The sequence below is a fragment of the Hypomesus nipponensis genome, chromosome 24 (assembly GCF_054491055.1).
Source record: "Hypomesus nipponensis isolate SF chromosome 24, ASM5449105v1, whole genome shotgun sequence".
In the NCBI taxonomy this organism is placed as follows: domain Eukaryota; kingdom Metazoa; phylum Chordata; class Actinopteri; order Osmeriformes; family Osmeridae; genus Hypomesus; species Hypomesus nipponensis.
The window spans coordinates 10,457,501-10,471,544 of record NC_140384.1 but is presented as its reverse complement, the minus strand read 5'-3'; the positions used below and the strand labels follow the sequence as shown (position 1 = coordinate 10,471,544).

Below are 14,044 nucleotides of genomic sequence, written 5' to 3'. Positions count from 1 at the left end.
GTTTCAAGTTGTCTGGAGAGAGAGAGAGACCCAGAGAGAGAGAGAGAGAGAGAGAGAGAGAGAGAGAGAGAGAGAGAGAGTTGTTGATTTCCAACGCGAGAGCGGGGCAATGAACTGACCACCGAATAATTTCAACGCAAACGAAATTGTGGGAGACTCCGCGTCTGTAGCAGATTCCTGTCCGCCCCGGCTATACACAAGGCTATACACAATCTCCAGACAAAGGTGAGTGTAAACTTTGTGAGCTTTTAAGCGTGGTGTTATTTGTGCGGTCGGTCGCGTTTCGCCAACGGCTGCAGTTCATCAGTGGAAAGTCAATCGGCGGACTCGTCAACTGGAGAATGCCGACTACTAGTTTTAAATGATTTAAAACAGTTATTTACTTGCGTCGAATGCTCGAAGACGTGTTTCCATTTCCTTGCGGTATTCTACATTATTTTAAAATACCCGTAAGAGCAGCGTTTTGTGTTTTTAAAATCGATGTTACGGAGTTAGTTGATCATCTAAATATAGTAGTTTTTGTCAGGTCCTTTAGTATGTTTTCTTTATCCCGACTTGGTGTTGATAACTTTTGAAAGCAAAATTCATGATAAAAACATCTAAACATCAAAGCTATTCAGTCTTCACCGTTAATTACAGACGATTTCTTTCAAAACAACTCGCCTATCGGGTTTCCTCGTGCGGTCCGTGTAACGTTGATCAGGGTCAAGGTCAAAGTTGACGCCTCCAATCACCCTGGTCACAAGTTCTCTTCACAGCCGTGGCGAACAATCATTTCACTTCACACCAAGTGACCCGTGAAATCACCCACAGACACGTACAAGCTACAACTGTTACAAAGCTGACAGCACGATAGGGAAAAAGATTAACATTTTTGTCTGAAATGAATGCAGCATAGAATGAGGAAAACGTTATGATAACAGTAGCCTATATTCCTACTGATCATGTGATTTAGTTATTTACGAGTTAGGCATATAAATATAATATGATATAGGATTGATGTTTTGTTGTCATTTCAAAGACATAGCTGGTGATGTAAAGTTCCACAACCCACTTCCTACTTAATGTAATATTGAAGATCAGTACCTCTTAAGTACCATGGGTATAGTGAAAGTGTCACTGATGAGATTTTTACACTTTAGATTGCATCCATTCAGAAGATAATACAAGTAGACTAACGCAAACAGACAGAGATCTGCCTCAAGTGCTCCTATATCCAACTTTACCGTTAGACCAAAGGGGACCTCTTTGGCCCTGGTGGAGAACTAGGTCTTCCAACCACCCTCACACCAAGGCAGTTCCAAACCACCACTACTGATGAGAAGACGTCCCTGGTGTTTAGCTACATTTAGCGTCCTGCGCAGACACAACAACCGGTCTCCTGTGTGGAACGTGCTTGTCCAAACAGAGGAGAAAGAGAGGTGCTTCACCGCCTCTGAACAGTGTCTGACAGGGTGACAGATTATCTCCACTCGAGGGGATCGTTTCAGTGAGTGCTGCTCTGTATAGTCTCTGTTGTTCAGTGGTTCTGGTGGCTGAGATGTGGGTACTGTGGTCGTGGAAATACAGATCATCTTTGACTGTAACTTCTTAAATACTCTTCACTTCTGAGCCTTCATCTCATGCTGATCTCTACATGCTCTATAACCCCGCTGCTGCGTGTCAAAGCGTCTGCTGGATGACTACATTATTATTATTATTGAACATGTAGTATTTTGAACGTATTGAGCAGAGCTGGTGAGATCAGACTACTTAAGCTTGACTTCCAACACGTTCACACCATTTACCCCCACCCTGTTCCACCCCCCAACCCAGCCCCCCCCAAACCTGCCCCCTCTAACCCTGGCCCCCCCAACGTAGTCCCCCCCCAAACCTGCCCCCTCTAACCCTGGCCCCCCCAACCTAGTCCCCCCCCCAAACCTGCCCCCTCTAACCCTGGCTCCCCCAACCTAGCCCCCCCTCCGATCCACACACACGCACACACACTCCTTGTCTCCAATAACCAGATCCAGCTGTTTGTCAGTGTGGGTTATGACAAACCTATGTCTGAGAGGACTGTGTGTGTGTGCGGGCCTGTGTGTGTGTGTGTGTGTGTGCGGGCCTGTGTGTGTGTGTGTGTGTGTGTGACCATATGGACTGATATATCTATCTTACCTCACCTCTCCTCTGCTTGGGCTGTTCTCTCACCAAGGGACTGTGCAGGAAAACAGTCAGCAAATATGAGCCAGTGAAGTCAATGAGCAGATGTGTGTGTGTGTGTGTGTGTGTATGTGAGAGAGAGACTTCTCTGATCTGAGAGGCTGGGGGACAGAGGAGGGTTGAGACCTCCTCGAGATCCTGCATCCTGCTGGTGGCTGTCGTCATCCCTTCACTCAGAAACAGCGACGAGTCTACAGGAGAGTGAAAAAAACCTCACCGATTCAGCGAGCGAGGCATCGTTTTAGCGGCTGTGTAATTAGGTTTACAGGCTGCCAGCTCCGGTCACAGTTAGCAGAACAGTACCTCGCTGTGTGTTCCATAGTGTCGGTACCGCGCCTGGGATGAGCGTGCTAAACCGTCAAACATGTGACGAGTCGGTGTGACTTCTCAATTCGGGTCACATTTCAGTAAATCAACTCAAATTGGCTGCTAGTAATTGAGTGGATTCAAGTGAATTGTCTCTTTATCTTGTGAGAACAATTACGTTGTTTATATAAATGTAACAACAAACGATGCTTTGACGCACTGTTGCATTTCATCAGGAAAGTCACGATGACGCAAATTACAGCCTGTGCTCACGCAAACTCTTAACATGATTCCCATTTATCTAATAGTTTTTTTTTTCATTGTTTACTTTTGCAAGAACATCACACAATTAAAAAGTAATTGCTAGTTAATTTAATTCACATCTGTTGTCCTAGGGCAGCTGAGCAGATACCCGACATAAAACATAAAGTCCATCGAAGAGACACAAATCGAATCAGTTATGAGATAGAATCAGTTATGAGATAGAATCAGTTATGAGATAGAATCAGTTATGAGATAGAATCAGTTATGAGATAGAATCAGTTATGCAAAATAAATAGAATCTGTTATGTGAGAGAATTAGTTATCAGAGGTAAATAGAATTAGTTATGAGGTAGATAGATCCGTTAGTGCTCTGAGCACAAGAAAGGTGCATTACAAAAACAGTTATTTATTATTATTATTATTATTATTAAATCCACACAGAATCGCTGACACCCCTCCGGGCTTGCGTTAAAGCCAGCCAAGCCCACGGTTCAAAGTCCTGAAAACACCCTGGGGTGCCTCCGGTATAGGAAGATCACTCGCTCCTTAAGGGGATTGCCACCACACCCCCAGGCTACAGAGACTTACACGCAGGCAAGCAGGTAGACAGGCAGGTAGGCAGGCAAGCAGGTAGACAGGCAGGTAGGCAGGCAAGCAGGCAGGCAGGCAGGTAGACAGGCAGGTAGGCAAGCAGGCAGGCAGGTAGACAGGCAGGTAGGCAGGCAAGCAGGCAGGCAGGTAGACAGGCAGGTAGGCAGGCAGGCAAGCAGGCAGGCAGGTAGACAGGCAGGTAGGCAGGCAAGCAGGCAGGCAGGTACAGGCAAGTAGGCAAGCAGGTAGGCAGGTAGGCAGGTAGACAGGCAGTTAGGCAGGCAAGCAGGCAGGCAGATAGACAGGCAGGTAGGCAGGTAGACAGGCAGGCAGGTAGACAGGCAGGCAGGTAGGCAGGTAGGCAGGTAGGCAGGCAAGCAGGTAGACAGACAGGTAGACAGGCAGGTACACAGGCAGGTACACAGGTAGGCAGGCAAGTAGGCAGGCAGGTAGGCAGGCAGGCAGGCCGGTAGACAGGCAGGCAGGCAGGTAGGCAGGCAAGCAGGCAGGCAGGCAGGCAGACAGGCAGGCAGGTAGACAGGTAGACAGGTAGACAGGTAGGCAGACAAGCAGGCAGGTAGCAGTGTTGTGCGTACCCATGATTCATTGTACACACATGTAGACCAAACAAGCAACGCTAGGTTGCTAGGTAACAGAAGCTAACTACAGCTGGCTAGCTTCTGTTTCGGAAAAATAACTCACTCTGGTGGGATTGTCGGAAATATTTAGAACTCACGCGTCTAAGTGTTGAAAACAACGAGTATTTCATTCTCACTTTCCACATTCAAACTATGAAATGAACCAACTATGAACACGTTCAGAATTCAAATGGTGAACTATGAACGTGAACGATTTATATTTACTTGTATGAACTGAACTTTGAACGAGTTCATGAGAGGTATGAACCTGCACAACACTGGCAGGTAGGTAGACAGGCAGGTAGACAGGTAGTCTGGCAGGCTGGCAGGCAGGCAGTTGGACAATCGGACAACCAGTCAGTCAGCCTTGGGGAAGAAAAACATCAGACGGTCATTAACCCTTGACTGATCTTGTAATTTGTAACGTAAGCAGGGCAGACTGTCATTTGAAAACGTGTGCAGATCACAATGTGTGAAGGTTTCTTGTGTATACTCAACACATCAGTCCTGTGTGTTTCTCTCAAGCAACACTGAGACAAACATTTTCAACACAGTCAAGGTCAACAGCACACGCCTCCTCCCCTCCTCCTCCCCTTCTCTTCCCCTCCCTCCTTCCCTCCCCTTCTCCTGCCCTCTTCCTCCCCTCCCCCTCCCCTCCCCCTCCCCTCCCCCTCCCCTCACAGCAGATGGCTTGTATTTAGTCTCTCTTTCATCATCATCATCATCACCTCCCTCCCTCCCTCCCTCCCTCCCTCCCTCCCTCCCTCCCTCCCTCCCTCCCTCCCTCCCTCCCTCCCTCCCTCCCTCCCTCCCTCCCTCCCTCCCTCCCTCCCTCCCTCCCTCCCTCCCTCCCTCCCTCCCTCCCTCCCTCCCTCCCTCCCTCCCTCCCTCCCTCCCAGATGGGATATGTTAGATCCTTGACACCAGACTGCTTGGAGGGAAATGATGATTTATCACCCTTAACCCTTTGATATCAAATCATCTGCAGGGACACACACATAAATACACACACACAGACACACATATTCTCACTTACTTACATATTCCTCTAGGGGTAGACAGTAGTCTGTAGGAGATGGAGGAGAAGGGACAAGATTATGTGAGCTGTTAGCTGTGAGCTGTTAGCAGTGAGCTGTTAGCAGTGAGCTGTTAGCTGCAAGCAGTGAGCTGTTAGCAATGAGCTGTTAGCAATGAGCTGTTCGCAGTGAGCTGTTAGCTGCAAGCAGTGAGCTGCAAGCAGTGAGCCATGTACTCAGTTTTATTTCCACACACACACACACAGACACACGCACGCACATGCCACTTCTCAGCTGAGTGCAGTCTCAGCTGAGAAGTCTGTAGGCTGTGTGTGTGTGTTTGTGGGTAAATGGATGGTGATATGATCAGGAGCTGGTGGTTCACGTTAGAGAACCATCTGGAAGGAAATTGACCAATTTAGGTAGAGGCAGTTACAGAAGGTGAATGATGAGGTGGAGACTGACAGCAGTAGAGCAGGTTAAACCCCCCCAGCCATGCGCGTGTGTGTGTGTGCGCGTGCGCGCGCGTGTGTGTGTGTGTGTGTGTGTGTGTGCGTGTGTGTGTGTGTGTTGCAAAGCCAGTTCCTCTATGCTGACACTGGGTTGGTTAACCTAATCATCACATCTGTGTTCCCCAGGGCAAGGTATTTAACTGCTTCGTATCTCCTCTTATCTGTCGCTCGCTCTCGCTCTCTCTCTCACTTACTTGTGTTCGAAGTTTAATTAAATATTTAATTTTTCTACTTAGCAGACTCCTCTTAAGCAACGTACACATCAAATCCTTCCTCTGCTTTCTCAACTGGGCGGTCAGACCTAGACCCAGCTGAACTCTCCAGCACCTCTCCATCTCTTCTGCACACACACACACACACACACACACACACACACACACACACTCCTGTGTGACAGCAGATGCAAAAAGGTAATCATTGGGTACCACATTCCTGAGAGGAGATGAACGGCCATCTTTGTTTGTTCAGCAAGAAACTCCCTTTCAGGGGTCCTGTCCTGATAATGGTTGGAGAGGGAGAGAGGGAGAGAGGAAAAGAGAGGGAGAGAGGGAGAGAGGGAGAGAGGGAGAGAGGGAGAGAGGGAGAGAGGGAGAGAGGAAAGAGGGAGAGAGGGAGAGAGAGAGAGAGAGTGGATAAATTACTTCAAGCTGTTGTCCTGGTAAAGAGTGATTTTGCCTGAAGGTTTTCTGCAGACAGAGTGAGAGATGGAAGGCTATGAGTTCCTTTTATTAGAGAGAGAGAGAGAGAGAGAGAGAGAGAGAGAGAGGGAGGGGGGAGGGGGGAGGGGGGAGAGGGAGAGGGAGAGGGGGAGAGGGGGGGGAGGGGGAGAGGGAGAGGGAGAGGGGGAGAGGGGGGAGAGGGAGGGGGGAGGGGGGGGGGGAGGGGGGGAGAGAGAGGGAGAGGGGGGGGGAGAGGGAGGGGGGGAGGGGGGAGAGAGCGGGAGAGAGCGGGAGAGAGAGGGAGAGAGAGGGGGAGAGAGAGGGGGAGGGAGAGGGGGAGAGTCTCAGAGGTCCAGAGAACAGAGAAGCTTAAAACAAAGTAGATTAAAGAGAGTGTAATAGAGTACAGAAGAGTATAGTTGAAGTACTCATCAATGATGTAAACCTTTTTTGCAAAGTTTTTTTTGGAAAGGTTGGAAAAAAATGGAACAAAACGTTTTTCAAATCTTCTTTTCAGAGAGGGTTGTCCTGTTTGTGTTTTTTTATGCTTATAGAGATAGAAGAGCACACTTTCTTTTACTCAAAAATAAGCATTTTTTTGTGGTTAGATTGTTTATGTTCAGCTTCTTACTGTATCTGTGGTTGTGGTTGGTCAGTCACACACTCTCACACACACTTACACAACACACACACACACACACACACATCTGATACTAATTGTGTCTGGACAGTATATCTGGCATAGCAATTTCTTTTTTCTTTCATACCACTTTAAAATGGTACAGATCTTTTCTGACTAGTTTCTCCTGTACACGAACACACACATACACACACACACACACACATACACACACACACACACACACACACACACACACACACACACACACACCGAGGCTAGCAGGGACTGTGCAGCTCTCTGTATTGTTTTTGGCTTCATGCACAATAATGGCTCACCACCTAGCTGTGTGTGTGGTTGTGTGAAACTTTGTGTGTGTCTGTGTGTGTATAGAACTAAGAGGTCTGAACCGAGTAGCCAGGGTCCCATTAGTGCCTTCTTAATTAAAAACGTCTAACTTTATGAATGCAGACAGAGGCAATATACACACACACACACACACACACTCTCCTAGGTTTTATTTTCAATGTGATATGCTCGAAGCAGTGTTTTACAATCCCTAACTTCTGAACCTTATCCACATGGCTTCCTGTGTAAACATGCGCTCGTGCACACACACACACGCACACACTGTCAGTCAATCAACCCTGTCCCTCTTCCAGCTAACTGTGTGTCGGATTCTGGTAGATTGTCACAAGTAATTAGCGTTCCACTGACACTGAACAACACAAGACATGACTCACCACAAACACAGTGTGTAAAACACACCTCAATCAGCGGGAGAGAGAATTCCTCCTCTCCTCTCCTTCCCTCTCCTCTCCTCCCCTCCACCTTGCTCCCCTCTCCTCTTCCCCCTGTCCTCCGACCCCCACCCATTTCTCCTATCCTCCCCCCCTAGCCCTCCTCACCCTCCTTATCCCCCTCCTCCCCTCCTCCCTCTTCACCCCCCTCCTCCCCAGACACAGGATCTGCCCCTTCACTTTTTAACAAACACAATAAAGCCCCTTCACACAGTTCCTCTGGTTCTAGCTAATCACCTGAGCACAGAGGCATGACTGTTCCAGGGGGCCGGGGGAGGAAGGGGGGGCCGGGGTGGGGAGAGGCTGGGGGAGAGGTTAGAAGGTGAGGAGGCAGGCAGAGAGAAGGTCTTGAAACCAGGGGAAACGTACGAGTAGGAAGGATGGTGGGTGGAGGAGCAGAGGGCGTGTGTGTGTTTGTGAAGAGTGTGTGTGTGTGTGTGGTGTGTGTTGTGTGGTGTGTGTGTGTGTGAAGAGTGTGTGTGTGTTTACACATGGCATGCACACTGACACAAACAAGCTCATCCATGTTTTGCAGATGTTTGGTACCTTTTGAAGGGTGTTCATGGCGTTAGAAGGATGGAAGGAAAGAATGGACTGAGAGGGTGTGAAGCCGCTGTGAATCTGGTTCTAATCAGTCTCAGATGTGTGTGTGTGTGTGTATAGATATGTATGTTTGTGTGTGTGCATGTGTGAGTCTATGTATGTGTGTGTATATGTATGTGGCTGTGTGTATTTGTGAGTGAGTGTGTGTGAGTATTGAGGAGGTCTATAAGGCTTTACGAGGACTGCCCCTGGCTAGCTGGGCCCTGCTTGATGTGCTTTGTTGTCTGAGACACAGGGAGGGAGAGGGGGGTGAGGAGGTGAGGAGGGGTGAGGAGGAGTGAAGAGGGGTGAGGGGGGGTGAGGAGGAGTGAGGAGGGGTGAGGAGGTGAGGAGGGGTGAGGAGGAGTGAAGAGGGGTGAGGGGGGGTGAGGAGGAGTGAGAAGGGGTGAGGAGGAGTGAGGAGGGGTGAGGGGGTGAGGAGGGGTGAGGAGGAGTGAGGAGGAGTGAGGAGGGGTGAGGGGGTGAGGAGGGGTGAGGAGGGGTGAGGAGGAGTGAGGAGGGGTGAGGGGGTGAGGAGGAGTGAGGAGGAGTGAGGAGGGGTGAGGAGGAGTGAGGAGGGGTGAGGGGGTGAGGAGGGGTGAGGAGGGGTGAGGAGGAGTGAGGAAGGGTGAGGAGGAGACAAGTAGAAAATGAGAAGAAACTGGTGTTCCACTTCCTCTCACTGGATGAGCCATGGTCAGGGGGAACAAGGTCACATGGTCAGGGGGAACAAGAGAACGTGTACTGAGTCTAGTACACACTCACTCACACACTCACTCACACACTCACTCACTCACTCACTCACACACACTCTCTCTTTCATACACACGTTAGAGGTGGAAGGTGAAGGAAGGGTGTTAAATGAACAAGACATGGAATATTCCACTGGCAGATGGTAAAATAATACAACTTTCTTTACAACATTGGTTAAAAAAATACCATGGCAAACACATGCTTCTCTCATGGTGACATGGAACATGGGCTGGGCCTGGCTGGGGGGGGGGGGGGGGGGGGGGGGGTGTTCTACTGAGGTTCTAGTACTAGGGCATTTCTACTGAGATTAACTGAGGGTGGATCATAAGAAAAGATTAAACTGAGGGGAGATTCTAGTGGAGATTATACTGAGAACAGATTCTACCTTAGACCAGATTCTACTCAGGACAGATTCTACTGTTGACCGACTGAAGGGAGACCCTTATTCCAGGGGAACACTCATGTGTCTCAAACCCTCAGCAATCTTTCTGATGCCTTTCTCAAGCAAAACCCCTCCAGCTGTTAGTCATTTCACGTGCAGCAGTTACAGTAGCATGTAACCGCCTGGTCATCAGCACTGGTCTAGGTCCTCTGTCTTTCATATCAGGGGAGAGGTAGAGCTCAATGGTTAGAGCGTTTGACGGCAGATCAAGAGGTTGCAGGTTCAAATCCCCGTGTGTGTTGATTTAGATAAAAATCTACCACAAAATGAATGTTATTCCTATTGTGCTTCTGTCTAACCAGTCCTTGCTGGCCAATGTGTTAAACACAGACACAACATACACAAAATCTGCTAATGAAGAACTTGGAGCTGCGCTTCAGAGTCTCACAGACAGGAAATGAGAGAAAAACTTCATCTCGAAGTCTTTTGTTCCTGCGCTGTTTTTTCTCAAACGGGAGTTAACATCTCAACTAGGAACTTCTGCCCCTCTCTCTGTCTCTGTTTCTCTCTCTCCCTATCTTTCCCCTCTCCCTCTCTTTACCAACCATGTTCCCTGATTTGTCTTGTCTCTCTCTCTCTCTCTCTCTCTCTCTCTCTCTCTCTCTCTCTCTCTCTCTCTCTCTCTCTGTTTATTTCCCTCTCTTCCCTCTCTCTCTCTCTCTCTCTCTCTCTCTCTCTCTCTCTCTCTCTCTCTCTCTCTCTCTCTCTCTCCCACTATCTCTCTCTCTCTCTCTCTCTCTCTCTCTCTCTCTCTCTCTCTCTCTCTCTCTCCCACTATCTCTCCTCCAAATTCTTTAGGATTAGACTAGCATAATTTAGTCAGTGTCCAGGTTAGCATGGGTCCCAGTGATAAGCTTCAGAAATGCCAACAGAGTTTGGAAAAACTGAATCTGAATCTGAAAATGAACGGAGACCAGAATCTACCGTCTCTTTAACGAAAGTAGAAAACACCAATTCCCTTCTGTCAATCCTCTCCGTCTGTGATTAAAACTCCATGTCTTATTTCCCCCCCTCCCCTCACCTCCCTGGCACAGTCGTCATCGCAGCAGACCTGAGACACGAGAAGTCATTAGCGTCCTTCGAGAAAGAGTTAGCCGAGCGGCGACGCTAATAGAATAACAAGGCAGTTAGCTAGTTAGCTAGTAGATGTCCGACATGTGATTCTACTCTGCTGTTTTAGCGTCTCTGTGTGTTTAGCTGTTGTTTCTCCAAACTCATCTGACACCATTGTGCTCGAAGACCCCTCAGGCTTCAAATGCATCTCGTTAGCTAACAAGTTAGCGTTGTACGCTAAGTTTAGGGCCTCATCCCGATTGTTAGGAAACCTTCCTGTTGTGTCCATTAGGACTTGAAGCTCCCCATGGAAAAATAAATCAATAGACCCAGGTCATAGCATATAGCTAGCTAGCACTAATTTAGCTATTTTAGCACAATTAAATGAGCCTCATAAAAAATCTGTGATAGCACTGTTTGAATCTGTGTGTATGTGCACAGATATCTGAGTGTGTGCATGTATGCGTGTGTGTGTGAGAGGGTCGTGTACGTTAATGTGTGTGTAAACGTGTATGTATGTGTCTATTTAAGTGTGTGTGTAAGTGTGAGGGTTGTGTGTAAATGTGTTTATGTTAGTGTGTGGGTATGTTCGTGTGTGTATGTATCTTAGTGTGTGTGTGTGTGTGTGTATGTATGTTAGTGTGTGGTGTTTGAATCAGGAAGCCACTCCTCACGGCTTGCTACCTTGTGGTGATACGTGGTGCACAGAGGGAGCATGAATGGGTTCTTAGTAATACAACCCAGCTGCTTCTCTGGAAATGTGATTACGCTACACGCCCCTGGTGGCTGCTGCTGTTTCTGAGGCACGGCCTTACCGCCTGGTCTTACTGCCTGGTCTTACTGCCTTGTCTTACTGCCTGGTCTTACTGCCTTGTCTTACCGCCTTGTCTTACTGCCTAGTCTTACTGCCTGGTCTTACTGCCTTGTCTTACTGCCTGGTCTTACTGCCTGGTCTTACTGCCTTGTCTTACTGCCTTGTCTTACTGCCTGGTCTTACTGCCTGGTCTTACTGCCTTGTCTTACTGCCTAGTCTTACTGCCTAGTCTTACTGCCTAGTCTTACTGCCTTGTCTTACTGCCTAGTCTTACTGCCTTGTCTTACTGCCTTGTCTTACTGCCTGGTCTTACTGCCTTGTCTTACTGTGCCTCCAGTTTCCACGAGGGTGTGTGTGGGTGAGGATGTGTGTGTGAGGGAGAGGGACAGAGAGAGAAATGGAAAGATTTGCCTCTCATTTAATCATATATCAAGTCTTCACAGTACCTTATCTTACTTTCTGTCATCGATTGTTATCTTCCTCTGACTGTGATGATTGATATTGATTCTAGTTTTGCAGCCCCTTTTTACCTGGTGTGTTCCCCTTGTCCTGTTGGAGCAGGAAGTAAGATGTCAGGAACATGTATGACATCATGGAGAAAAACTGCCTTTTGTCTCCATCCTCCTGCTTCTAGACCAGCTGGGGGTTCTTATCTCTGTGTTTTCTCCATGGTCACTGTGAAAATGAGCCGTCTGACCTGAGCACACTGCAGCCGAGCGTCAACTCGTCTGTGATCGGTTTGTTCTTCCTGAGTCGTGTGTCTCGTCTGCTGTGGGTCGCTGGTCTGCCCCCGAGTCAGCGTTTATAATAGGTGCCTCCCTGTGGCAAGTCTGAGGCAGTGTTTGGTGATGGGAGTGTTTGGTGATGTTTGGTGATTTGCCTCTAATCCCTCTTTGATCCCTCTAGAAACATGTCGCTCTGGCACACTGCCTCACCTCCTCCTCACCTCCTCCTCACCTCCTCCTCACTTCCCTCTCCTCCCCTCTCCTCCTCCTCACCTCCTCCTCACCTCCTCCTCACCTCCTCCTCACCTCCTCCTCACTCCCCTCTCCTCCCCTCACCTCCTCCTCACCTCCTCCTCACCTCCTCCTCACCTCCTCCTCACTCCCCTCACCTCCTCCTCACCTCTCCCCCCCCCCCCCACACACACACACCCTGTCCAGATTTCTCCAGAGATGCTACAGCCCTCTATAGGGGGTGCTTATTGAGTTGATCCCCTTAATTGATCAACAGGAGACGCCTGTGACGTCCAGTCTGTCTGCTCTACATCTGGACTACAGTCTGTTGTCATGTCAACGCCTTCAGTCAAACAAGTTCACAAATACATGAGTGTGGTTTGATGATGGATTTGAGTGGATGTTAATTTGAGCTCCTGTTTTCCCTGTAAGTATGGGATGTATCAGAACACTGATGTTACTCTTGCCACCCCCCCCCCCCAAAAAAACCAGAACATCAACTCACTACAAGACAGACTCTTGCAGACACCCTGAGGACATGTCTTCTTCATCACAACACACACACACACACACACACACACACACACACACAGGAAATACACACACAGATACTGCAAATACACACACATTCAATTCACACACACTCATAACACACAGACACTGCAAATATACACACACAAATCACATCCACTACACACACAGCAAAGGTGAAACTGTCAGACATGTTTTCCACCACCCAGAGAAACAGCGTCACCCGGATCTCTCGTGTTTATTTGAGCTTTATTTTCACAGGTGAGGTGGTCGGACGTGTCACATTCACGTCACAATCTGTGTGTTTAAGTATTTCCGTGTTTGTTTTTCTTGTGTGTGAGTGTTCTCATGGGCTGGAACTCTCTTTTTCAGGGGAATCCAACCCTCTTCTGCCTCCTAAGAACCACAAAGATCTTGAGAGAACCGCGAGGAACCAAACTGAACACAACCAACACACAGGTAGGACTCCTTAGTGTGGGGTTAGGTTCCATCTCTTTCACTCTACCCTTCCATCTCTTTCACTCTACCCTTCCATCTCTTTCACTCTACCCTTCCATCTCTTTCACTCTACCCTTCCATCTCTTTCACTCTACCCTTCCATCTCTTTCACTCTACCCTTCCATCTCTTTCACTCTACCCTTCCATCTCTTTCACTCTACCCTTCCATCTCTTTCACTCTACCCTTCCATCTCTTTCACTCTACCCTTCCATCTCTTTCACTCTACCCTTCCATCTCTTTCACTCTACCCTTCCATCTCTTTCACTCTACCCTTCCATCTCTTTCACTCTACCCTTCCATCTCTTTCACTCTACCCTTCCATCTCTTTCACTCTACCCTTCCATCTCTTTCACTCTACCCTTCCATCTCTTTCACTCTACCCTTCCATCTCTTTCACTCTACCCTTCCATCTCTTTCACTCTACCCTTCCATCTCTTTCACTCTACCCTTCCATCTCTTTCACTCTACCCTTCCATCTCTTTCACTCTACCCTTCCATCTCTTTCACTCTACCCTTCCATCTCTTTCACTCTACCCTTCCATCTCTTTCACTCTACCCTTCCATCTCTTTCACTCTACCCTTCCATCTCTTTCACTCTACCCTTCCATCTCTTTCACTCTACCCTTCCATCTCCATCTGTTTGGATGAGAAGGTGTTTGCGTGGAGAACTGAGGTAACCTGGTAGATCTCTGTGTTGGATCTGTGTGTGTTTGAGAGTGTGTGTGTGTGTGAGAGAGAGAGCCCAATTAATGCTGTAACTGTAGTAGGTGTTTCAGGTGTTGGAGAGAGAGAGAGGGCACGAGAGCCAGG

General features: G+C 48.3%; 1 protein-coding gene across 1 annotated transcript in view; it reads left to right on the top strand.

The window, feature by feature from the left end:
* Positions 1-12,829: 12,829 nt before the first annotated feature.
* The window catches only part of bmpr1ba (bone morphogenetic protein receptor, type IBa), a 24,301-nt gene continuing 23,086 nt past the window's right edge, over positions 12,830-14,044 (top strand). The window contains exons 1-2 of the mRNA XM_084690087.1: positions 12,830-12,996; positions 13,108-13,194. Of these exons, the coding sequence (XP_084546213.1) occupies positions 12,927-12,996; positions 13,108-13,194 (157 nt within the window). The 5' untranslated portion in view covers positions 12,830-12,926. The remainder of the gene's footprint in view (positions 12,997-13,107; positions 13,195-14,044) is intronic.